This window comes from Pseudochaenichthys georgianus, chromosome 16, assembly GCF_902827115.2.
Source record: "Pseudochaenichthys georgianus chromosome 16, fPseGeo1.2, whole genome shotgun sequence".
Lineage (NCBI taxonomy): Eukaryota > Metazoa > Chordata > Actinopteri > Perciformes > Channichthyidae > Pseudochaenichthys > Pseudochaenichthys georgianus.
The window spans coordinates 18,793,292-18,818,774 of NC_047518.2; the positions used below are offsets into that span (position 1 = coordinate 18,793,292).

At 43.2% G+C, this 25,483-nt stretch overlaps 1 protein-coding gene across 1 annotated transcript in view; it reads left to right on the forward strand.

Annotated features, from left to right (window-relative positions):
- LOC117461335 (CUB and sushi domain-containing protein 3-like) overlaps nt 1-25,483 on the forward strand; it is a 262,738-nt gene that overhangs the window by 35,976 nt on the left and 201,279 nt on the right. Inside the window, 2 exon segments of the mRNA XM_034103156.2 lie at nt 4,382-4,494; nt 16,970-17,164. Coding sequence (XP_033959047.2) covers nt 4,382-4,494; nt 16,970-17,164 — 308 coding nt within the window.

Consider the following 25,483-nt stretch of genomic DNA (forward strand, 5'->3'; position numbering starts at 1 on the left):
TCTATCGCTCGAGGTGGAGTCGAAAGAGATGAGTTTTCAGTCTGCGCCGGAAGGTGTGTAAGCTATCTGCTGTTCGGATGTCAATGGGGAGCTCATTCCACCATTTTGGAGCCAGGATAGCAAACCTACGTGTTTTTGCTGATTGGAACTTGGGTCCCCCTCGCAGCGAGGGTGCAGCGAGTCGTTTGGCTGATGCAGAGCGTAGTGCACGCGCTGGGGTGTACAGTGTAACCATGTCCTGGATGTAGGAAGGGCCAGATCCATTCGCAGCATGGTACGCAAGTACCAGTGTCTTGAAGTGAATTCTAGCAGTTACTGGAAGCCAGTGAAGGGAGCGGAGGAGCGGAGTGGTGTGGGAAAATGTAGGAAGGTTGAAGACCAGACGAGCCGCTGCATTCTGGATGAGCTGCAGAGGTCGGATGGCACATGCAGGTAGACCAGCCAGGAGGGAGTTGCAGTAGTCTAGGCGTGAGGTGACGAAAGCCTGGACCAGAAGCTGCGTCGCTTTCTGGGTCAGCTGGGGACGTATCTTCCTGATGTTGTAAAGCGTGTATCTGCAGCAACGGGTTGTAGCAGCGATGTTTGCAGTGAAGAACAGATTGTTATCTAGGATCACACCCAGATTCCTTGCAGTCTGGGTCGGGGAAACAACAGAGGTGCCAATGTTGATAGTCAGGTCAAGAGTGGGACAATCTTTTCCCGGAAGGAAAAGCAGTTCAGTCTTGTCAAGGTTGAGCTTGAGGTGATGAGCAGACATCCACTGAGAGATGTCAGCTAAACAAGCAGAGATGTGTGCGACGACCTGGGTCTCTGAGCGGGGAAAGGACAGAATTAATTGGGTGTCGTCAGCGTAGCAGTGGAATGAAAAACCATGCGGGCTAATGACAGATCCGAGCGAGTTTGTGTACAGGGAGAAGAGGAGGGGACCAAGCACAGAGCCCTGAGGGACCCCTGTAGTTAATTGACAAGGGTCGGACTCGGACCCTCTCCAAGTTACCCTGTAGGTACGGTCTTTGAGGTATGAGGTGAGGAGGGAAAGTGCAGAGCCTGAAACTCCAAGTTCTTGGAGAGTGCGAAGGAGGATCTGATGGTTACTTCACTGTGTCGAATGCAGCAGACAGGTCCAAAAGGATGATGACAGAGGAGAGGGATGCTGCTTTTGCAGTGTGCAGTTCCTCAGTGATAGCAATGAGAGCAGTTTCTGTGCAGTGACCTGCCTTGAAACCAGACTGGTACGGATCCAGAAGGTTGTTCTGATGGAGATAACAGGAGAGTTGTTTAAAGACAGCGCGTTCAAGTGTTTTAGACAGGAACGGGAGGAGAGAGACAGGCCTGTAGTTTATAACATCAGACGGGTTGAGAGTGGGTTTCTTTAGGAGAGGGTTTACTCTTGCCTCCTTGAGACTGTTTGGAAAGTGACCAGAAGTTAGAGAAGTGTTGATGAAATGGGTGAGAAACGGTAGAATATTAGGAGCGATAGTCTGAAGGAGGTTTGAGGGGATAGGGTCTAGAGGACAGGTGGTAGGGCGGACAGAGATAATGAGGGTAAGAACCTCACTTGGCGAGAGAGGGGAAAAGGAGGTTAGTGTGCGGGTGGAAGGAGGGTCTGGTGACCCATCGGTGAGTAGAGGTGAGTCAAAAAAAGAAGAGCGAATATCATCAACCTTTTTTTCAAAGTGGTTAACAAAGTCGCTTGACAGAAGTGAGGAGGGGGAGGGGCTTTGGGAGGGTCCAAGAGGGTGGAGAAAATGGAAAATAGTTGTTTAGGATTGGAATAGGAAGATTGGATCTTATCTTGAAAGAAAGTGCTTTTTGCCTGAGAGATCGAAGCAGAGAAAGAGGAGAGGAGAGCCTGATAGGTTAGGAGGTCGTCGCGGTGTTTGGATTTCCACCGTTTCCGCTCTGCTGCCCGAAGGACGGTTCTATTAGCACGCAGTGCGTCATTTAGCCAGGGAGCAGGAGGGGACTGACGAGCCTGCCGAGATGTGAGAGGACAGAGAGAGTCCAGAGAGGATGAGAGAGTAGAGAGGAGAGTTTCTGCAGCAGAGTTTGGAGGCAGGAGTTGGAACGAGTCAGAGGAAGGGAGGGCTGAGAGCACCGATGAGGCAAAGGTAGAGGGGGAGAGGGAACGGAGGTTACGGCGGACAGGTGCAGGATGAGAAGAGATTAGTTTGTTATGTTTGGAAAGGGGTAGAGAGAATGAAATGAAGAAGTGATCGGATGTGTGGAGCGGGTTTACAGAGAGGTTAGAAGTAGCGCAGTTCCTTGAGAATATGAGATCAAGGACATTGCCAGCTTTATGAGTTGGTGGGGACGGAGACAGTGAGAAAGCAAAGGCGGTTAACAGAGATGTTAGTTCGTCTATCTTCCCCGTCTGGAGGTTGAAGTCTCCGAGAAGTACAGCGGGAGGACCAGTTTCAGAGATGTGTGAGTGGAGGTTATCCAATTCCTCCAAGAAGTCCCCCAAGGCGCCTGGTGGACGGTAGAGAACAACAATGGTTAATTGTATAGGATGGGTTACTGTGACGGCATGGAATTCAGTGAAGTTAGGTAGCTTGAAGAGGGAAAAGCTCCATTTGGGAGAGAGCAGGAGACCAGTGCCACCTCCTCTGCCAGTGGGTCTGGGTGTATGGGAGAAGAAGTATGCTGTGGAGAGAGCTGCTGGGGTGGATGTGTTGAATGGAGTAATCCAGGTCTCAGTGAGAGCAAGGAAATTCAGGGTCTGCAGGGAGGCGTAGCCAGAGATGAAGTCAGCCTTAGGAACAGCTGACTGGCAGTTCTGACTGGCAGTTCATACAGTTTCTTCTGTAGTTTTTTTGTTCTGCTCAGCCACCAATTAACCCCCTCCATGAATCCCATGACTTGGGCTAATGAGGGCTAACTTTAAAGACGGCTTGGAACATCTGTTTCATTAAAAACAATTGTAAGTTAAACTATAAAAGTGACAATGTTAAAGTGCTACCTTTTTACTGTGCTTGCTGTTTTTGTTAAACACTCCATTAAAGACTTTTAGGGGATGCACAGGCTTGCCGCCACTTTTAATCTGACCATGTTGGCATGCAAATTCAGGGGAGTTCTCTTGTGACTGATTAAGTATCTAACAAGGTCGCATTTTAAGTTCTGTTTCCTCTTTTAAATGTATTCAAAATGGCATCATGTGGCAATTGACTTTTAGCAGCATCTTGGCATTCTGTGCAGACTGTGCAGTACCTGCAACAAAGGGTAATTATTTACTGCTAGGACCAGCACAGTTCACAGTGCTGTAATTGGAAACTATATTGAAGCTGTAAATACAGCACCCTCTTCCTTGCTGTCACAGGAGGAAGTTCTGTTTTTCCACACTCAAGCCACTACAGACATTATTCACCTAGCTTTTTGTCAAGTAGAGGTTCTGTCACACAAACAACCCTAAACTAGTAATGGAAAATAACAAGACAAAACTAGATGGCAGTAGAAAAAGGAGACATTCTGTCTTATGCAAACATTTTTCCCCATGCTACACAGCCTGGATTACAGCAGTGGAAGGTCGATAGAACATCAGCAACAGTTCCTGAAGAATGGGCAGCAACACATCTTGTTTATGACCTTGTGAAAGTGAATGGATTTGTTTGGATCTGCACCTAATTAGAAATGCAGTAATGAAGCAGTGTGTTACAATTCAACTGCCAGCACTCAGTGGGGAAGGTTTTAATCTCATAGTATGTTATTGCCAAACAATTTTCAGAGCCTATCTGTACACAAACTATACGCACAAACTCACAAGTGATGTTAAGTTAATGACTGTTCAAAGATGTCAAACCTAAGTTATATTTGTTTTTGTTTGTCATTTAATTTCATAATTGCGTTAAGTGCACACATATCTCAATGCAAATGTACAAAATGAAATGTCTTGTTACATTACATTACATTGCATTTAGCTGACGCTTTTATCCAAAGCGACTTACAATAAGTACATTCGACCAGGAAGATACAACCTTGAAGAAAACAGAATCATAAAGTACATCAGGTTTCATAGAGCCAAGTATTTCAAGTGCTACTCAACTAGCTATAGATAAGCCAGTCCTTTATTAGTATATAAGTGCTCTGTTAGCAGTTATTTGTTAGTAAGTAGTTCTTTGTTGTTCGCTATCAAATTTAAATAGAAATATTTAAATAGAAATATTTTAGATGATGAAAAAACCCAGGTAGTGCTTTGGTTTCTGCCTCCAAACCTTTCAGCAGTGTTTTCTTTTAAGGATCATTGCAATTGAGGAAAACCTTAATTAGGCTCAAACTACAACTTCACAATGTCATTATATTATTAGCATATTAATGTGATTCCTGTCAATTTCAATCATGAATCCAGTAGCCTACTGAGTTGTCTTTTGTTTCTTATCTGCAGGTTAACAGGATTCACCATCCCTCCGCCTGTTACCAGTTCTGGCTCCATTTTTTCACTGAGGCTTACCAGTGATTTTGCAGTAAGCGCTCATGGATTTAAAGTTGTTTATGAAGGTAAGGAAAACATATTTTCTGCTCTATTACTTTTGTCGTTCATGATATCAATCCATTTGAATAAAAGGTTAAAGAAATGTCAGAGACATCGATGAGGATAGGTCTTTACTCAGAACAAAAATATATCTGAAGGAGAACTATACCATATATATTTTGATGAAAGGGAGGTGTGATCCCACTAACCTCAACTGATTTCCTGTAGAACTTCCACTGTTGAGTTATGGAAACACGAGGTACCTCTATTAAGCAAATTAGTTTCATATTTTCCAAATCAACATCCCTTCCCCCAAGGTCCTGAACCTTTTCTGCAACTCCACAGGTGCATCTGAAATTGCATGGCAGATGGTGATGGGAATTAGTTGAACTAATGGAGTACAGCGCTTTCTATGTTGAAGCAGAGCTGAATGCAGTGGGGAGTTGTCTAAATTCCAACTCTTTTTCTGTGACATTTCCATCACCCCTAATGCTTTCCTACTTTGCTCCTTCATGAGAACTCCATCTCATCAATTTCACATTTTCTTTTTTTCCAATTCCTTTTATGATTAATTTGTTATTTAAGCATTCTTTCCTTTTCCTCCTTATCTCGCCATCTTACTATTGTATTCTCTCCTCCTTCTACCACCTGTCCATGTAGTTATTTTCTGAGCTGCTCTTCCTCCCAATATGCTTTCATTGTTTCTTTACCTTTTCAAATCCTTACCTTCTCCTGCTCAGACTGACTGACTCCATCCTCTAACTTTAGTCCACCTCTCTTCAATGGTGTTGTTTTCTATCCCTTCCACCCCCTCCTCACCTCCCCCCGCCCCAAACCTAGCCAGTCCAGGACCTCTCCCCTCACCATCTGCCCATGTGTGCTCTGCGTCTCCTGCTCTCTTTGTCTCCCTCTCCTGTCTCCTTCTACTCTCTCTCTATCTGCAGTGAGTGGCTCGGTTCAATTCTACTGCCTCAACCTTTTGCCTGTGTAATCTTCTCCAAAACTGCATGCTGATGTTAATCACATTTTGTTACATATCAGGCACAGATATTTCCCGCTACCTAATACAGAAGAGTATTAAAGGGAAATGGAAACACTTTTCAAACTGCTTTCCATGCGACAATATTGCCATTAGGAAATGTATTTATCTAGTCTATTTCCAATGTAAACGATCGAGATACGCGAATTTACTTTTTGAAATACGTGCCTAATGACCATGGGCGCTGCCATTGCTTCGGGACTTTTCCAGTGACGTCACTGTATGGGTGCGGCTTCCTGGGCCAAAGCTCAATAACAAACAACATGGCGTGCAATGCACCAGTAGTTTACATTACAAGAAAACGGTCGTCGTCAGGAGTTTATTGTATTGCCCCAGGCTGCACAAATGGATTTTATACAAAGAAGGAAGAAGTACATTTCCATAGGCTGCCACTAAAGGATGAGAAGCTGCTCAAAGTCCAGTCTGGATGCCTGGTTCAATACAAAACATTGGATTTGAAGCCAGGATCTGTTCCCACAATATTCGATTTCTCAACGTATGCAGTCGGGAACACCGACCGTCCCAGCACGTCGGCCGCGCAAGACAATGACAGTGTCAACAAACGTGAAGTTCGAGCCACCAAACGAGTTGCTTCAGCTGCCGAGAGAGAGGTAAATATTGCAGCACTACCAGATTACTAGCTCACACATGTATTTACTGACACAGTGTGACCTTATTAATTAACGCAATCGCGTCCAAACTAAATGGTAGCTATTATTATGACGTACAATAGAGAATTGGGGGTGTTCTATAGCTCAACTAATTAAACTGGCATACACACGCTCATCTGTCGAAAACAGCCCTAAAAAGGCTAGTATTGCTATTGATGGATGGTATTGCAGGACCCAGAGCGCACGGAGCACAGAGCGGACAGCAGATAACGGAATTGCAGTTGTATTGCTTATAGATTATCAGAACATTTCAAAGGGGACACAGCCCCATTGGATATTAACCTATGGATTAACTACATCATCGTTGTTATCGTTGTAATGCCATTGAAGACCAGTTTAGACCAGACAAAGAGGAAGGTAAGCTATGTTAGCCTGGCGTATGTTAGTACCTAGCGCCACTTGTTTTGATGTACGTTTTTGTTGATAACCTCGCGAGTTTGTATCTTTCAGTGTTGAGGTGGGCACCGTTAGATTCTGTGTCTCCTTGCGATCATAAACGATGTGTTGGATGTGCGGCTAGGATAAGTAATAAGGGAGCTAGGAGTGATTTTCGGTGCAGTAATAGATTAGCATTTTTCGCTCGGGGCTAATTCAGAGGCTCACTGTTAGCATTGTGTTTTTTTTATTCCGGATCGTATGCCACTCTATTCGACCGAATCGGTTCATAAGCATAGGCCATGGGATGCCTGGTAACTGTAGATGCTTCCACATCAATGTCATCTCCCGACGAATAGTCAAATTCATCGTTCAAAACGTCGATCTCATTGCAAAATTCCTCCATCGCTGCCATATCTGCTACGTTGTGTTGACTTCAGGTGGAGCGAAAACACAGCCAGTGACGTCACCATTTGGGACTCCCCTAATGGCGGCGGCCTGGTCCCGGAATTCCCCACCCGGCCGGCAGATAATTAATTTTCTTTTGGCGAATAATATCATATACAATAAATATTACGATCAATATCCATTGTAAAATGAATAAACTACCGGAATATTATAACTGTAATTGGTGTTTCCTTTCCCCTTTAAGGACAGTGAAGGATATTCTTGTCAATATTAAGGACAACAGCAAATGTTATATAAAAACAATGTATTTTGTTGCTTTTTGTGTAGAAATCTACAGATTAAGGATTGTAGCCAAAGATGTGGTAAAGTAATACTTACTCCATAATCTCAGTTTCTTTTATAACCATCATTCATTCTTAAAAAGCCTGGTGTGATGAAAAGTACACAGCACAGGCACCTGGCATACAACATAAATATTTAAGCAACATTCTAAGTAGGCCTCTACAGGCGTGTCCCCAGAAATCCTTTGTATGATGTTGCTATGGATTTTGAAACGGTGCATTCACTATTTATTGGATAGTGTATTAAAAAGAAACATACAAATGGGAAAGTTATTAATGGTGTTGGCCGGCCATACTTTTTTCCCCCAGAATATAACATAATGAGACTGGGAGAGCCCATAAATAAGCTTCTTGCGAAGCCAGTTCTGGTTATTTGTTGCCCTACTGTTTTATGGCTAACCTCCTTCATTGGTTTCAACGTTACCATATCGGTGAGGTTTTAGTCAAGCAACTATTACTAATGAAATATTTGTTGGATTTAGCACCGTCATAATGTCGGCACAGGATGCTGTTAGGCTGCTTTTCAATTTGGCAGTGTGTCATAAATAGAAATACCTGTATTAAATAAAACCAGTTAAAGCTTGTTCAACGTTGTGACTATTGTCATACATTTTCATTATTTTCAGTTCTAAAAGAGTCCCTTATGATGCATATAAACCATAAATATACAATTTACTCTTCCGTAATGCATTGATTTGTGTTTGCTTTCACTGCTGTATACCTTTCTTCCTTGTCATGCGTATGTGGTAAGCTACATCTGACATACTGTATGAATATGTATGTGCCGCTCATTCTTATGATTCAACGTGTGTGATGCTTGTAGACTGCCGAATGTGATTGAATCATGCAATTAAGTGAGTTTTAGCCAGTGTGCATTCAAGGACAGTGACGGACACAGATGGAATTTAATTTCTCAATGGCCTGTCAATCTTTTCTCAAGTATGTTGAAATGCAAACCAGTTCCAACTTTGTGTGAGTTTTAGTACTCATTACTGGCCTTTTTCCTACACTGTAAACATTATGCAAGGCCCTGAAGGGTTAAGCTGCATTTATTAAGGAGAAGAGATGTCCGGGACAATGGTGCTCTCCAAGTATAGAGATGCAGCCATGCAGCATACTATACATGCAACAAGCTGGGAGTAATGCTATCTTTTTGCCCTTTTTGAAGGTCGTGTATTTGCAGTAAAAACCTCTAAAATCTGTCTCGCGGCCATTTCAACCTATTTGGGAAAAATTCATGAATGACAGCTGACCCATTGAAAAATAGTTTCATCTTTCGCCCCAAATCATTTCATTTATCTCTGTGGCAATGCAGATTGTCCACTGACTTGGAAAAGTCTGTATGCCTGCATGTGTTGTATACCAGCTGCTTTGCCCTCTGATGCAACATGGGTTCAGTCAATATTCCTTTTCCTCAACTGTATGAGAATCCAGCTCAGCAGCCAGTAAAGCAGCCAGCCAGGAAGCCGACAGGCAGTCTTCAGGCGGCTCCTGTGGGGAAAGTGTGCTGCTTGTGTGCTCATAAACACTGCCACTCCGTCAAACTTCCATCTTCTTCAAAGGGCTTCAGAGTCATTATATATACAGAGGAAATAAATAGCTCAGCCCCAGAGAAATCTCGCACCCAACTACCTCATTTACTAGTTCACATAACTCACTCGTTATCTCTGTGATGAGGGATAATGCAAGTCTCTCACACCCGCTGTTTGAAAACGCAACTGTAGGTAAATATCTCTTGTTCTATTAAAACATTTTTGTAAAGGTTTTTAACAGTGCTCTTTTTCTCAGTTTACAGATCAGGTCAGATATATTTATCTGGCCATTCTGCAGCATCATATTTCAATTTCTCCACAGTGTTGTTAGAATTTAGTTTTCTGTGGCATCACAAATGATATATGCTGTGTATTATGATTCAAGCACCATATGCCCTACTTTGAATGAGGCTTTTTTTGCAGATTGGTTGATGCTCTATGTCTATGAGGTTAAAAGCACTCCCATCTGCATTGCATTAGCATTTTTTGCATTCATTTTCCCTCCTTGAAGAAACACTTGTATAGGTTTTCATTAGGTTTTTCCCTAGCCCCTGGTGTTCAGGAGCAGATGTTTTCCCAAGGTTCAGTTATATCAAGAATGTATTTAGGGTCCTCCAGACAGCAACACTTGGTTTCTGAGGGCTAACACTGAATCTAAAACACTTGATGTCTTTAGGGTGGGTATTCAAACCCTTGTAAAAGTAGGAATCCTGATTAAATGTTAAGTGCAGGCTTTTATAAAAAGTACTTTCCCCCCCAGTTTTACATTCAGATATGCATCTACTGTAGAAGCAATTGAGGCACAGCATTTAACTTTGCCCTTAGCAAGAGGCCTTATCCAAACCAACTGCTTTACCAATCTGCAACACATCCTTTGAATTAATTCAAGAGCCATGCCTGTCTGAGATATTAGTTATGACTTTCCATATACCAAAGGCCAATGAGTCAGTGCTGGTATAATTACAGCTGCGATGCATCTATTACTTTTTAATTAGTGACCTAGTGTGAGTTTCTTTAAACATTTACTTTAGCTTGCACTTTTATTTCTGTATAGTTCTCTCAAGGACAACCACCAGGAAGTAATTATGATAGCAATACATTTCTTAAAGTCAGTTTAATGTCCACCATGGACATGCATTTACTCAACTGTACAACATGCGCCACAATTAGTATTTTAGTGGCTTGCTTTTTTGAGTTTTCTATCATGAGCTTCAAATGCACCATTCTCTTGCATACAACATCCATGGGAAATTATTAAAAACTGTAACATTTCTTGGAAAATCTGTTGTCACCCTGTAAAAATAATTGATATGTTATCACATTTTTATTTGGCTGAGTGCAATCTGTCTGTGGTCCCTGCAACATCTGGCAGCTGAAATGAGACTTCTGTTCAGAGTACACAGAGTATGATTGGGAAAAGCCAACAGACTACAAACTTCTGAGTTTTTGATTTTACTCAAACATATCCGAGTTACAGCAGTTATGAGTATTGCACTTCTGATACAAAACGCGTATTTGGAATACATTATGGAAAGACGACTCAAAGAACGTTTGTTGACATATTTCTTTAAATATGTACTAATAGTTTACAATAAAGCCAGTCATTTTGCAGTTCTCCATCCAATTTAGCATCTTAGTCTTTCAGACTTCCATCTTAAATGTGTGCTTTGTTGGTTGAGGAGAAAAGCTATGTTGCTGCACTGCTACTGTAGGGTTTCAATTGCATGGTCACATCTTTAACCTACTGCATTTATCTTCCCTACGTGGATTCTTAAGGTGTCTGAAAACACTGGCAAACATGGATGCAATCTTAACCCCTACCCCATCTTATCATATTTAGATATAAATCCTTTAGAAAGGAAAGCTTGCAGTTCATGGATTCAGATTATTAAAAAAAAAATGCAATTGTAAAAGGCAGATGCTTCCATTCAGTGTATGGAGGGGTCATGGTTCAAATGATGTGAATGATATGCTACGGCATTTGCAGTGATGTGGGCTGAGGTGAGAAAAAGAGCCAGGCATCGAACCTCTTCTTTTATAATTTACAAATATAATTCAGGCATTGTTAATGTTTACATCAGCGTTATTCCATGAGAGAAAAATGTTTGAGTGTGACCCTTATTTATGATAGCCGGCTTTTCGCACCACCTTCCATTGCTTCTGTTTCAAACAGCTATTAACACTTTGACTTCCTGGTCAGACAACATTAATTAACTTGTGTTTCAGAGCATAAACCCATGGACACAGTTTAACAGACGATGCTTTTATTACAACATCAAATATCCCTTATTTGTTTACTGATATTTCTGGTAAATTATTTTTGTATTTAATGTCACTTATCTTATTTCTTTAATTGGCTGGTTAGTGTTTAATAACTAAAGCGCAGTGTGCTGCTCCAGTTATTCTCCAGTGATCAACCTCCTTGGATGGTAAATGTCCATTCAAACACTAATGGTGTGAAGGTGGCAGAAACAGTTTTTGGTCACGGGGAGTTCTGAATAACATCCAGTGTAGTTGCACACAACATCAGTCCCAAGAATGTGACATTTTAATCTGACATCCTCTGCACTAAACTTTAAAGGCTTGTTGTGGTGCTTTTAGATATTTAGATTGCCTTTGATGTGCTTTGTCACACTTTGTTGAACTCTAAAAATGTGATATTCTAAACAAATACATTGGAAATACAAAGGCTCTCAGTAACTCCCATGGAGATTGTTGTTTGTTGTGCCATGTAGTGATGCATACATTCTCTGCAGCTTGCAGTTATTGTCAACTCCTTTTTAATATTCATATTAACAACCCTTTGGTTTGCGACTCTCTCACAAAAACAACATTTAAATAAGCTGTCAATCATAGAATTCCATTTTTAAAACACTTGATGTCTTGACTCTATGAGTTACTTGTGGAAGGAGTTATTGCAACTTCAAATAAAATAATTGCATGGATCATACATAATACATAATAAACACATTACATTTGACTCTTTTTCAGACTGATTCATTTGCAGGGGCTTTTGTCCAAATATAACTTATCGATTAGTGTAAAGTCAATCAAAAATGATAGCTACTTGGGGGGTTGGGGGAAGCTGTGTGTGTCTATATTCAAAACAAAAAATACATATATTCTTTTTTTTGTATATTGTATTTGTGTTTAAAAATCTTTCACACTATAAAAAATAAATCACACATGCTCTGAGTTCCCGTTTCCACCTGCTTTCTTTATCCTTCAACACAGTTTATGTAAGTGTAAAACATATTTTTGTTCCCTGGCTTGCCAGTTGTTATAATTAGCCAGAAACAGATGGCGCATATCAATAATAACAATTTAACTTGACTACATGATCAGTGAGAAGCTGTAGGATAGAATGAAGTTTTTATTTATATCAACAAGCCAACTCTGGATCTGATTAGGCTAATTAGTTATTGATCATTACTCACAAATGTTATGTGTCCTTTATCATAAAGCTGAGCCAAGTTTAATTTATGATGCCCTGATTATAATTCCTCGTGAATGGCTAAAAAACAACAACTTGTAACTAATAATATTCACAAGTGCAGTTGATACCATACGTATGGCGAATGATGACCGCAGGGTCCTTCTACAAAAATCACCCTAGATCATTAGTGTGCAATCTGACAGACATAAACAGGTGTTAGTTGAGTAACATTAGCTTAGTTCAAGGCCAAACCTGCCTGTAGCGGCAATAACTCCCTATGAGTTAGCCGCTGAGAGGCTAAAATGTGCTCTTTGCTGTGACGCGTTCCATGTAGGAGTCGGTAGTCATTTGTAGTCCATGGTGTTTAATAAAGACGAAAACAAACAATATACAACTCCAGTCCAGACCTGATGATCAAAGTATCAGAGCGCCATTAACCCATGCACTTCCTACATCATATCCTCCAAACCGGCAACAACAGGTGACTAATTAAGCAATAGCTCACGACAGCGGGCCGAACCACGCCCCTTAGCTGTGATATAATGAGCATATACCACGGCCTGAAGTGAGCTATTGCTTTTATAAAACGGTTACCAAGTGTGGCAATATGAAAGAAAAATACACACTCTAATTTAAATAGTTTTATTAGTAAATAATGATGTTCAAAATAAAATAGTCCCTCCGTTGCCTTCTGCACGAAACATAGTGCGAGGTGGTTGCTATGCAACAACACAGCTAGCGAACATATTAGACAGAGAGCGTTGATCCATTATTTGGCTATTTATTTACATTCATTTGTATGTTGCCGTTTATTGTGCACCCACTGAAAAACTGTCCAGCATCAGTAGCATGGCTTACGTGGTTACTTGTATAGGTTGAGGTTGTTCTAGGCTGTTGCTTGGCGTGGTGAGAATATTGCTCCACTTTCTCCGGTCCCCGAGATTTGGCTTCCAGTAGCTCTGGAGAGAGCTTTCGCACCTGTGGCCACTAAAGGTCATAATTTCTCTGCTTTGTTTCAAGACCCGCATCAGAAAGCTTTTGAATGGTGGTACTTTTCCAGTTGGTCTACCTGCTCTTCACGTAGCTCTGCATGTCGTCGTTTAGGTGCTTTTTTTTTTTCTGGAGATAGGCACTGCTCAATCCACTACTCCATACTACGGCCCGTCCACACTACAGCGTCGACAGCTTCAATCTGCCCATTCACTTTGAATGGGGTGACGTCACGTTGCCTCGCTTTTTCGCCGAACTGAATTGTGGGTAGCATAGCAGTCCGTCTCCGCCGGAGACGCCAATCAAATCCCGTTTCGGAAAATCTGACAGCTCAAGCCGTAGCCAATCAAACCGCGTCTAAACTGGGAGAGATATCCCGCCGTTCATTTCTATATTTCAAAAAAAGATGGAGGAGAAACTAATTATCGCTGTAGCAAATCACCCGGTTTTTTATGACCAGACCCTCTTCACCTACCGGGATACAAACCGGAGGAACCAGGCATGGAGGGAGGTGGCAGAGACAGTGGGTGAAACTGGTAGGTTTTCGCCTGTTTGGGGAGTTTATATATATATTGCTCCCATAAAATCCTCGGGGGTTTTTGCTTTGTATGTCGGGGGCGGGAGATTCATGTGATTGGTTGTTGGTCGCGTTGCTTGAATAAAATCCCCAAGCTTCAGACACGCTCAGCTCCAAGCTTTTTTTGAAGCTGGAGTGTGGACGCTCCGGAGGTCGAAGTTAATCTTAAATGTTTCCATCTTATGCTTTGTAAGTTTGTTTCGTAACGGAAGAAATGTAAATATATAAAACTGACAAGTCAAATCAAGCAATCTGATTGGTCGATAGTGTTTTTGCGGACCTCTTTGATTACAGATTTGAAAACATTGTTGCTTGCTTTAAAAGTAGCTCAATTCATTATGTCAAACCTTGGAAAGTATCTAGATATCCCTGCCATAATGCCAAAGGAACTGCACACTGAATATGTTTTGCCGTTTGATGTCTATGTCTGGACCGCTGAGTAAAAAGGAGGGTTTCTGCCCCGTTACTTCTCCGCTGCTTTCTTGTTCCAGTTTGAAAAGCAGGCAGTTTGCTTTTCAGCCCAACAGTATACTGTTTTTCATCAGATTGCTTGATTTGACTTGTCCGTTTTATAAATACCAATAAACCACACCCACGTGACCATTGCCGGAAGTGATAAACAATAAGAATTAAACGTGATGCAAACAGAAATATAAGATAATAATACAAATAATAAGTACTGTAAGTAGGGTTGCCAAATTCCGGGAATTTTCAAAGATGTAAACTTTCCACGGAAATTAACGGGAATTTATGGGAATAAACTGGGAATAAACTGGGAATTTTCTAAATTGAAGTTTGGCTCTTCTAAGGGAACTTACATATAGTTGGGGAAAGTATATTTTAGCATAATCTTGACTAAAACAAACAGATGCCATTCAAGTACACGTGAATATCCATGCCATAGCACACTGCTTACTACATGGCTATTGAGACCACACAAAGGTTCACAACAGGCTCACAAATGTGAGAGTGGAAAAACTGGTTGGCATTCGGGCAAACCTAAGGCTCTTTGAGCCTGACACAGAGCCATCCTCAACAAGGCTGGACAGTGACACTGAAGAGGAAGACTCAGAGTGTGATGTTGATGAGGCCCAGGAAGAGCCCATTGACTGAAAGGGTTTAGCATGTTTAATGGTGTGAGAGAGATTTTCTTTTCAGCAATGTAGATGGAAGGAATGGAGGCTGAAGTCCGCTTTATATCAAACACCTGAGTTTATTGAGAGCCACGGCCGGGAGCATTGGCAGGGTTCTCACACGACTTCATCATGTGATTCCCCAGCCAACACTGAAGATTACACAGAAACACAGCGCAAATCTACACAGATAATCAAGGAGGAGCCTCTATTTCGCGCGTCTTCTGATTGATAATCACAAGAACCTGGATTCAGAGACAAAGACAGTCTGTTAAAGTCCTCTGGCAGTTAGTCACAGTCCCCCAACAGGAAAGCGGAACCTTTAACCCTTTAACCTTTAACCCCCTGCTCTAAGTTATGGCAGACCTATGTGAAACACAAAATGCTTTTTGGTACAAACACACAACAAAATATTTCCCTCACAAATGGGACTTTTTGGAGGGAGAATGGCTCTTTTCATTTAACATTTTGAATGGGACTTTGTGGGGATTTTTGGATGGGGGTGCATTTTTGTTCATTTTGTAATGAGTGGGGTTGGGGGGGATGAGTAACATTTAACTCAACATTCCTGTTTTTGTTCTTCAATGAAACAAATAATTGTTCAATAAAATAAATAAAAGATCTGTTGAAATGTCATGTTTTGTTGTTTAATTTTGCATCGAAAATTTCCAAAATTCCCCATCTTAACTTTCCATGGAAACTTTCCGGGAACTTTGCAACCCTAACTGTAAGGCAAAACAAGCATTTTGGCTGCTACACTGCCTTCAAACTGAATTGTCAACATATAAAGCTGAGACAAAAAGAAGCCGACAATGTTATCCTTGCCGATGAATTTTTTACCCGGGGAATTTTAAGTTTGAGTTTGTAATGGTGGTTAAACTGAAGAACAAAATGTACTGTAAGGTTGTAGTCAACCAGAAGAATATAGGATGGAAGAGTTCTCCAGTCCTGCTTTCACAGCTTACAGTAGATCGTGATCAAAATTCCTTTTCAATAGTTTGCAAAGGAATACCATGATCATAACTACTTTGACTCTGTGAGCGCATAAGTGCATATGATGGTGGTAGTCATTCCTTGGGAATTGCTTTCTATTGTAAAATGTATTACTATGCCAACTTCCAAAATATGTCTGCCAAGGGGTTTGGAAAAATATAAATTCAGTTTTGCACAAGTAACATTATTTGTCATTGTTTGGTTGTTTTGTTGCATGCAATTTTATTTTAAGATCTATATTTTAACACGATTATATTTATATATATAAATATCAGTTATAAACCCAAGAGATCCATGTGAGCAGATTTAGATTTTTGTGTAAAAAGCCCGGGGACCTTCATTCAGTGTTCATGGTCAATTATGTTTCAGCCTAGGTTCTGAAGTAGGTATCAAATAATGCCTTCTTTTAAAAGTTGAATGTCTAGTTCACATTCAGTGCTTTGGATTTCTTTGTGACATGGATTTTTCACCGTTGAAGGATAGTCATTTCAGTTCGTCCCTCCCTACTATTAAGCAACAAGGCCACTCAACAGTGTAAAGGAAAAGGATTATAGTTTGCTGATAGCTTGTTCTTGCAATATGTTTTACTATTTTTTGCCTTGTCTTTCCTTGTGCATTGTGTGGATGTACTTGTTGTTTCTCAGCTCCATATTGTAGCTTCCAGCTAAAGATTTATATCATTAAGTGAACTCTCAATGTGAAGAGATGGCTAGGACACCAATGCAGTACTTCACTGCTCCCAAGGCAGTGCAAGCATCTAAGTAGCAGTGGCATAAATGTCAGACTTGCACTGACATTCGCTAGCCAATAACAGTGATAAATACTCTTAACACTAAAGTTGAGATGACTAACCATTATCAATACAACAGGGACAGCTTTTAGGTTGCCAAAACTATGACATTAAACCTAATTGCTTCGCTTATATTACTAGAGACACACTTTGGTACATATTTTATACAGCAACATATTGTTCTTAACAACTCTCTCTTATCTTTCCTTGTTGCAGAGCTGAGAAGCAACTCATGTGGAAACCCAGGGGTTCCACCCAAAGGAATATTGAATGGAACGCAGTTCAACGTAGGGGACAAGATCCGCTACCGCTGCGTCACCGGCTACGTCCTCGATGGACATTCACTCCTGACCTGTGTGACCAACACAGCCGGTGTGTCGGTGTGGGACTTCCCTGTGCCGATCTGCAGAGGTGAGGATCTTTTACCACTGAAAATGTGTGACTTATCATTTTAACTGCAGGTGATGACTGCTGCTACCAACTCTTTCTCCCAGATGTACAATATGACTGTAGGGTATCGTGGAGAATACATGATGTTATCTTCCAATTTGAGTGTTCCCCTAAGACATTTAAAATGAGGGGTTGATTGGTTTGTTTTGACCTCTTGTCGCATGAATTCCATGGAATGCATAAAGCTAATTGCTTTGACATGATTGACAGATTGATGTTGTGTGATTGGGGGACTACTCTGCGCCACAGATGTAGTATTGTATTATGATGGGATGGGAAGATTTTAATCACGTTGAACAAGTTGATTAGAGCCTCAAAAGGTTAATTTAATATTTATACATTTAGAGCAAGTAGCTTAAATACATCAATGCCGTTAGCAAAAGTTGAAAATCTATTACTTTTTTTTCAAAAGTTGGACTTGAGCTGAATCTAGAGGAGTACAGGAGTTTGGCACCTCTTCTATGGAATATGTACAGGTTTTTCGGATTGATGTTCTTTGATTCGGTGAGCTGTTTGCTCCTTCTGCTTTATTGAGGTCACAGTTACCTCTCATTTCACACTGCATGGGTAAGAAAAACAGGCTGCAAAAGCTACAAAGATATGTTTTAAAGGCACACTAAGTTTATTATTGCTATTTGGAAATGATGGGCAGTAAAACAAATGATAAATCTGGCGGTTAGTCCATTGTGTTTGCCCACCAACTGCAGAGCCATTGTCCAGGTGAGATACAACAGCAGCAACTTAAACATATACTGTAGCTACAGCAGAGAAAGACTGAGGCCACAATTTGAAGGATTTGAAGTGGTATTGCCACATTATTCAGTCTTTCCTGGAACCTGTGAAAATGCAATATTTACTGTGTGCCTTTTCTCTTGCCTGGCAGATCGAATATACTTAGACTGCTGATGCATGAATATGGCAAACTGCTATCGGAGGAGATGTTTAAATCATTACATTTTCCATCTTCCTCAGGACCTTAAAATACAACTGATTGTTTTGACTATTATAAGTGAATGTGGAGGACAAAAGAAATGATCTGATCATTATGTAGTGGGATCCATTGCTCTCAGAGATGGAGCATTTTACAGGTCTGGCAGTTAAAAAAGGCTGTTGGTTTCAGGATTGCCCATTGTTTGGAAGGCCCATTCTTCCTGTATAGTGTCCAACTGGACCGAAAGCCCATTTGTCTTACATCTTGTTTTCCCGAAAGCAAACGCTGTGATCTGAACAACCACTGCTTGGAAAATACAGACTCTGCCTGCAAACAAACACAGGCACATGGTTAATCATTTTGCAGATTGACACCATGAAACCTTCATAAATTATTATTTGTAATATATTTCTTCCTACTGGTGAAGGCAACCTTCCCTGCTGTGCCTCTTATTTTGTTGTTGTTGTTGTATTTTTAAGTATTGAAATATTTAAAACAAGTTTCAATAGTGTGCATTGCTTGATGGATAGTAGATGTTTTCCAGAGCTATTCAAAAATGCAGTTTTGCCCAGGGTTTGAACCCATAGAAGATGCTGTACTCGGGTTATTTGTCTCAGCAAAATCTTTTGCTCAACCACCAGGAGCAAAGAGTGAAGAAGCCTCTATAGCATACTGATGATTTTCTCTCTGACAGTTGGTATATTTATGACTGATTAGTGCTCTTGCATGCTCTTTATCCCTAACTGTGCCTATGAGACCTTTTCTCACACTGTCGCAAATCATCTGGGAAGTATAAGATAAAGATGTACTTAATTAATCCCAAATGTTGTAATATGTATGTGTAAAGGCATTGTGCTGGCAATAACCTCTTGCACTTTGACAGTTGAACAGTAGGAAGGTCCAGGGGTAGAGAAAAATGCAGTGTGTATTTATCAGGAATAACACAATACAGTTTCTGAAAAGAGGTCTAAGTGGATTCAAACCACCAGGAAGGGCTTTTATAGGAGTATTTTAGCCCGGTAAAACCTTGACAGTTATTATTTTAAATGACAGCCACCACTTCATACAGTGAACAAAAAAATGGATTCTACTGACAGAGAGCCGTTCTGATAAACTGATATAACATAATGTATTGTATTGTGTATTGTGTTTTCTAATGTCAATTGAAAAAGCCTTATCCATCGCTTGAAACTGACCTTACTATGATTTACTGAAAAAAAGTCTGAGTGTATATTGAATTGCTTCTTTATTTAAGCAGATTGATGTAACAATTTTCTTTGAGATGAAAAGTGGAAAAATAACTGCGTGTCTTAATAAATTAAATTGGTATATATACAGTATATATATATTTGGTGCTAGTGGATTACTAGGCAAGAACATAAACAAAAAAGGGTCAGAGATATCCCCCTCCCATTTTAAAACTCAAATCCTAAGAGATCCCAAAGCCAGCAGAGCAAATTTGCTCACGTCAACTTATCCTACAGTGCAAGCCACAGCAAAAAGAAAATGGCTGAGCATATGTTTAGAAAATGTCATGCTCAGAGGAAACAAAAAGCTGCAGATGAACGATTTACCATCCATTTAAGCATAGCGTTAGCCTCTATATCCATGGGCCAGAAACATAATTCCTTTTTAGGCCTGGGCACTGCCTGAGCCACTCTCTCCTGTGACTAAAAACAGCCCAGCTCCTGTATGTGGGCAGATGGTCCTTTGATCTTATTTCCTCTGAGATCCTGCCCTTTCTGCTCATCACCAATTGTGTCACACTCAACACACAGCAACACAAATCCCTCCCCAATCCACCATCCAACCCCCCACTGTCTGCGTACACCTCAGTCTCTCAACCACTCACCTCTTTTTGTTTCTATCTCTCTTTCTCTTTTATCTTTCTCCAAGTTCTCTTCTCCATCCTCAACCTACTTCCAAAGTCCACCATTATTATCAAATGTTTGTGTGTACAACTGACGGAAAGACTAAGTGATAGAGGAAGAAATAAAAGACTTATTCAGTGATACCATTTTCCATTACAAATTCAGTTCTCATTCATAACACTCCGTTCGATGTCTCACTATGGGATGCGCCTCATCGCGGAGCAAACGGAAGCATCAATCTCATTACGCCAATCCTGATTGGCCGGTGATTCTTGACGTCAACGTCAGGGGAAATCACCCCCTATAAGTAGCCTGCGCCATGACGCATGCGTCATTCAAACACCTCTTCTCGCTTCAGAGCACATCTCGAACGGTAGCCGGGCTAGTTTAACAGTCCACAGACTGAACCCAAAGCTAATTTTCGGTCGACGGGCGTTAGCCGGCTACCCGATTCTCTCACAGAAGAGTATTATAGTCAACCTCGCCGTTCTTCCTCTGGAGTAAGGTAAGGTTTTGACTTCAAGTTAGCAACACACCAGTTGCTAACTTGTGTTTTTTCCCTCACTACCGACACCACGGTAGCGAGGACACATTTTTCTTCTCTCTTCCACGGAGGAGAAAAGGATTACAGGAATATTACCATACCAGGTAATATCCTTGAGAGAAAAAGACCCACGCTGTCCTTTTTTCCCCCGGATTAAAGACAGATCGGTAAACATTTTTTTCTTGAACGTACCTGTCATGAGCGGACCCTCTCCACGCCTCACGGCGAACGAGATGGATGCCTCTCCCCCTCACACCAGAGGAGTCAGGAACTCGGAGGCTCGGCGCTGCGGTTGCGGGTTGAAAGTGTCAGGCACAGACTCACACCAGATCTGTTCGTCCTGCCTCGGGCTGGAACACGCCCAGGAGGCCATCGACAACCCCGGCTCGTGCGGACATTGTGCCCGCCTCACCGTGAAGAGCCTCCACCGAAGGTTAGCGCAACAAGTTAACCTGTCGGGACGGGACCCCCTCATGTCCACTGATCCGCCGACCGGCAATCAAGACACAGGGATGTCTGCCGCAGAGATGGAGCCCCTCACTGCGGTCTGGGGCTCACCGACAGCGGCACCCGCAGAACCGGAATCCCGCGCCATATCAGGCCGAGATCCGGTGGCGGCAAGAAACGCGGGAACGGGGCCCCACGCTATACCAAGCTGGGGCTCCCGACTGGACCTCACCATGGTTTCACCCGCGGAAGATGTCCTGGAGTTAGACTACATGGAGGACGAAGAGTACACCTCTGAGTTCCTCCTGTCTGACTCGGATGAGCAAGAAGACGACGTCTTCGTGTCATCGGCTCAGGCTGCAAAGCCGGGAGCGATGGCTGCTCTCTCGGCGATAGCACACCAGCTTCGCCCTGTCTCAGTATGGACCTACAAGCCGTGTGTCAGCGCGCTGCGGCCAGACTAGACAAATTGGCCGAGAAAATCTCCGGTTCCGGCTGCAGCTCAGGCTCAGCCAACCCAGAATTTCGGCCAGCAGTCGAGGAAGAAGAAGCGAGCGGCGTGACAGCCCCTCCTTCTCCCCTCCGTGAATGTGTTCCAGCCGCCTCGAGAGATGCCTAAACACCATCCTCAAGTCCGCACAAACACATGTCACACGTTGGTTGATTCCTCTGTCATTAAACATTTGCCGCTGACGCATCCAAGCCGAGGGCCGAGTGCGCAGCTCAAAAAAAAAAGAATAGAAAATCAATAAAACCAATTTTCTCCCCTTTTGAGAGCAGCAACGGCATCTCTCAAAAGGCGGATTAATGACGGGTCTGTGAAGGCACCACCGCCACACGCAGTGCCGGCTGGAGCTGTCAGCGTGACATCTCAGCTGGCTCTAAGGAGCATGCAGCAGGAGATACTCACGACACCCAAGCTGCCTCGAACTCTGCTCGGTTTAAAACACCGAAGACGCAGAGGTCGCAGCCCATCCCGAGTCCCCAGCCCAGGCTGGAGACGAGGGCAAGTTGGCCGAGAAAATCTCCGGTTTCGGCGTCAACGTCATCCTCAAGTCCGCATAAAACACGTGTCACATCTTTCTGTCTGAATAAACCATTTTCCGCTGACGCATCCAGGCTCCGGCCAAGGGCGCAGCTCAAAAAAATGAAAAGAAAGACAATAAACAGTCCGTTAACCATAAATCCCCTTCTGAGAGCAGCTACGGCCTCTCTCAAAAGGCGGATAATAAACGGGTCTGTGAAGGCACCACCGCCACGAGCATGCGCAGTGCCGGTTGGGGCTTTAAGGGCACTACCGTCACGTGCGTACGCAGTGCCGGCTAGAGCTGTAAAGAACGGCCCGTCAATCCTAACCCCTTTCAAGAGCAGCTACGGACCGTGAAGCCACCGCCACACACATGCGCAGTGCCGGCCAGGGCTTTAAGGGCACCACCGGCACACACATGCGCAGTACCGGCTGGAGCTGTAAAGGCACCTCCGTCACGCACATGCGCAGTGCCGGTCGGAGCCATAAGAGTGACATCCCAGCTGGCTCTAAGGAGCATACAGCAGGAGATACTCACAATGTCTGCCTGGGCTTCTCTAAACAGTTATAATTTATCTGTTTTCACAAACCCAGAGAGAGTCAACCCACATTCTGGAGAGAAGAGTTCTCTCTCTCCCAGAAAGAAGGGTTTTATCTATGAAGCCCACCGAGCGGAGTCAGATTACGGAGGAAAATGTCCTCGTAAAGCACCCGCTCAACATGGGCCTCATAATAAAACTAAACTCCGAACTCCACGGCGTGCGGAGAGTTTTGGTGATTATGAAATGCGTAGTGGCACTACACCCGACTTTTCCAGTGCGGGACGCGCCTACGGGTGCAGTCCTTTCACGGAAGGTGGTCACCACGGACGCAGGTCAGACGGGCTGACAGGGGACTTACGAAGGTCGCCCGGTGAGAGGTCTCTAGAACAGAGACTTCCAGCGGGCACGCGTAAATTACCCGGAGCTTTTAGCGGTGTTCCCCACCCAAAAATGCTTCCTGCCTTCTCTCAGAGGACTTCATGTCCCCGTGAGGATAGACAACACGATATCGTGTATGAACCGCCAGGGGAGATTGCGTTGTCTCCAGTCACACACACTGGCACACAAACTGATCCCTTGGAGCGGCAGACGTCTCCTCTCTCTGAGAACGACACAAGTACCGGGTGTTATGCACCTAGGGACAGAATTACTGTCCAGAGGTGCACCACTCTATGCAGACTGGACTCCTCATCCAAGGATCGAGAGTCCGCTGTGGGTGCGTTACGGCGGAGCCGCGTTAAATCTGTTCGCAAGGGGAGAAAATGCTCAATGACAGCTGTTCTCTTTAATGCACGATTTAAACGCACCGTTAGGCGGGGACGCACTCGTACACGATTGACCTCCGGGTCCTCTGTACACGTTCCCACCCCTGGTTCTGTTCCCCTTAACTCCGGCCAGAGTGAAAGAGCAACGCCACACACGTACTCTGATGTTTCCACCCTAGCACGCAATATACGGGCTGGCGGGGATATATCAGCTGTTGTGCGGGCAGGCGTGGCAGCCCCCACCACGCAGGGACAGATTGTCTCAGGCGGGGAGGGCGATCCTTCACCCACGCCCAGAGCACGGGGCACTATGGGCCTGACCCGTGAGTGGTACAATCTGAATACAGTGGGACTCCCTCAGAAGGTGATAAACACTATTCAGAGTGCGAGAGCTTCCTCCACCAGGTCTCTTTACGACTGTAAGTGGAGGGTGTTTGAGGAGTGGTGCCTTCAAGAAGGACACATCTCTTTTCAATGTCCTATCGGGGTGATTTTATCATTCCTACAGGACTTGATCGATAAACACAGAGCTTTCTCCACGATCAAGGTGTACCTGGCTGCTATTGCTGCATGCCATGTGGGCTTTGAGGGTAAGACGGCTAGCCAACATCCTTTGGTTTGCCGTTTTATGAAGGGAACTCGCAGGCTCCTCCCTGTCTCCAGGTCGCTGGTGCCCTTATGGGACTTGGCAGTGGTTTTAAATGGGCTCAAAATGACCCCATTTGAACCCCTGGAGGGAGCTGACATGAAACATCTGTCACTCAAGACAGTGCTGTTACTGGCCCTGGCATCCGCTAAACGGGTTAGTGATATCCATGCACTGTCTGTACATCCCTCATGCACTCAGTTCGCCCCAGGGCAAACGAGAGTGTTGTTGAAACCCAACCCTGCCTTTACACCAAAGGTGGTTGGTTCGTGTACCCCGATTGACATTGAGGCATTTCCTCCGCAGCTGGTTTCCTCCGGGGAGCAGCAGCAGGATCTATTGTGTCCAGTCCGGGCTTTGCACACATATATGGACAGATCAAAAGAGCTTCGTCTTAATGACCAACTCTTCGTGTCCTGGGCTAAACCTCACAAGGGTAAGCCTGTTACTAAGCAACGACTATCCCACTGGATCGTGGAGGCGATTGCTTTGGCCTATACGAGTCAGAATTTGCAAGCACCTTTGGGTCTGCGGGCTCACTCGACTCGGGGCCTGGCTACATCCTGGGCTTTGTTCAAGGGTATTTCCATCCAGGATATCTGTGCGGCGGCAAGCTGGTCTTCGCCACTCACTTTTGTCCGCTTTTACAGGCTGGACGTCTCCGCTCCAAGCGTGGCCCGAGCAGTGCTGGGCACCTTGTTGAGTCGGGACTCCACCTGTTAAATTCTGGTTGATCGGTGATCTTCGAGATAAGCTCGTCTGGCAATACGAGCTTACTATAGGTTACTTACGTAACCCCAGTCCTCAGAGTAACATGAAGTGAGATGTCTCACCAGACGGCCCTCCTTGCTATGGTGAAGCGAGAAGAGGTGCTTATTTTGAATGACGCATGCGTCGTGGCGCAGGCTACTTATAGGGGGTGATTTCCCCTGACGTTGACGTCAAGAATCACCGGCCAATCAGGATTGGCGTAATGAGATTGATGCTTCTGTTTGCTCCGCGATGAGGCGCATCCCATAGTGAGACATCTCACTTCATGTTACTCTGAGAAATGGGGTTACGTAAGTAACCTATAGATTTTCATAGCAGGATAATGAAGAAGTAGAACCCAATTTGGACCAATTTAAACATCATTACTACACTTTGGAATGATCAGATTACAAGAATATTTTCTGGACAGAGTTGTCAACTTTAATTGAATTAAAAGCGGTCACTGCAGTGTTTCCCCCGGGGGCACAACATGGAAGTCAGTATGGATAAAGTGCTGCAATTTAGTATTTGTTTTCATTTATATTGCTCCTTTTGAACACAATACCATTATGTTTATAACACCACTATTGAACAAACTTAATTGATGGCTTGAAATGATTGTCAGGGTTATAGGTATCCCATAATAATATAGTTACTCTGTGAAGCCAAGTAAGGCCCGGTAGTATCCCATTTAAATTAGCCATACATGTGTGTTTATTCTGTGACACTGTCTCTTTTAAAGAGAGCTTAAAAGCTTG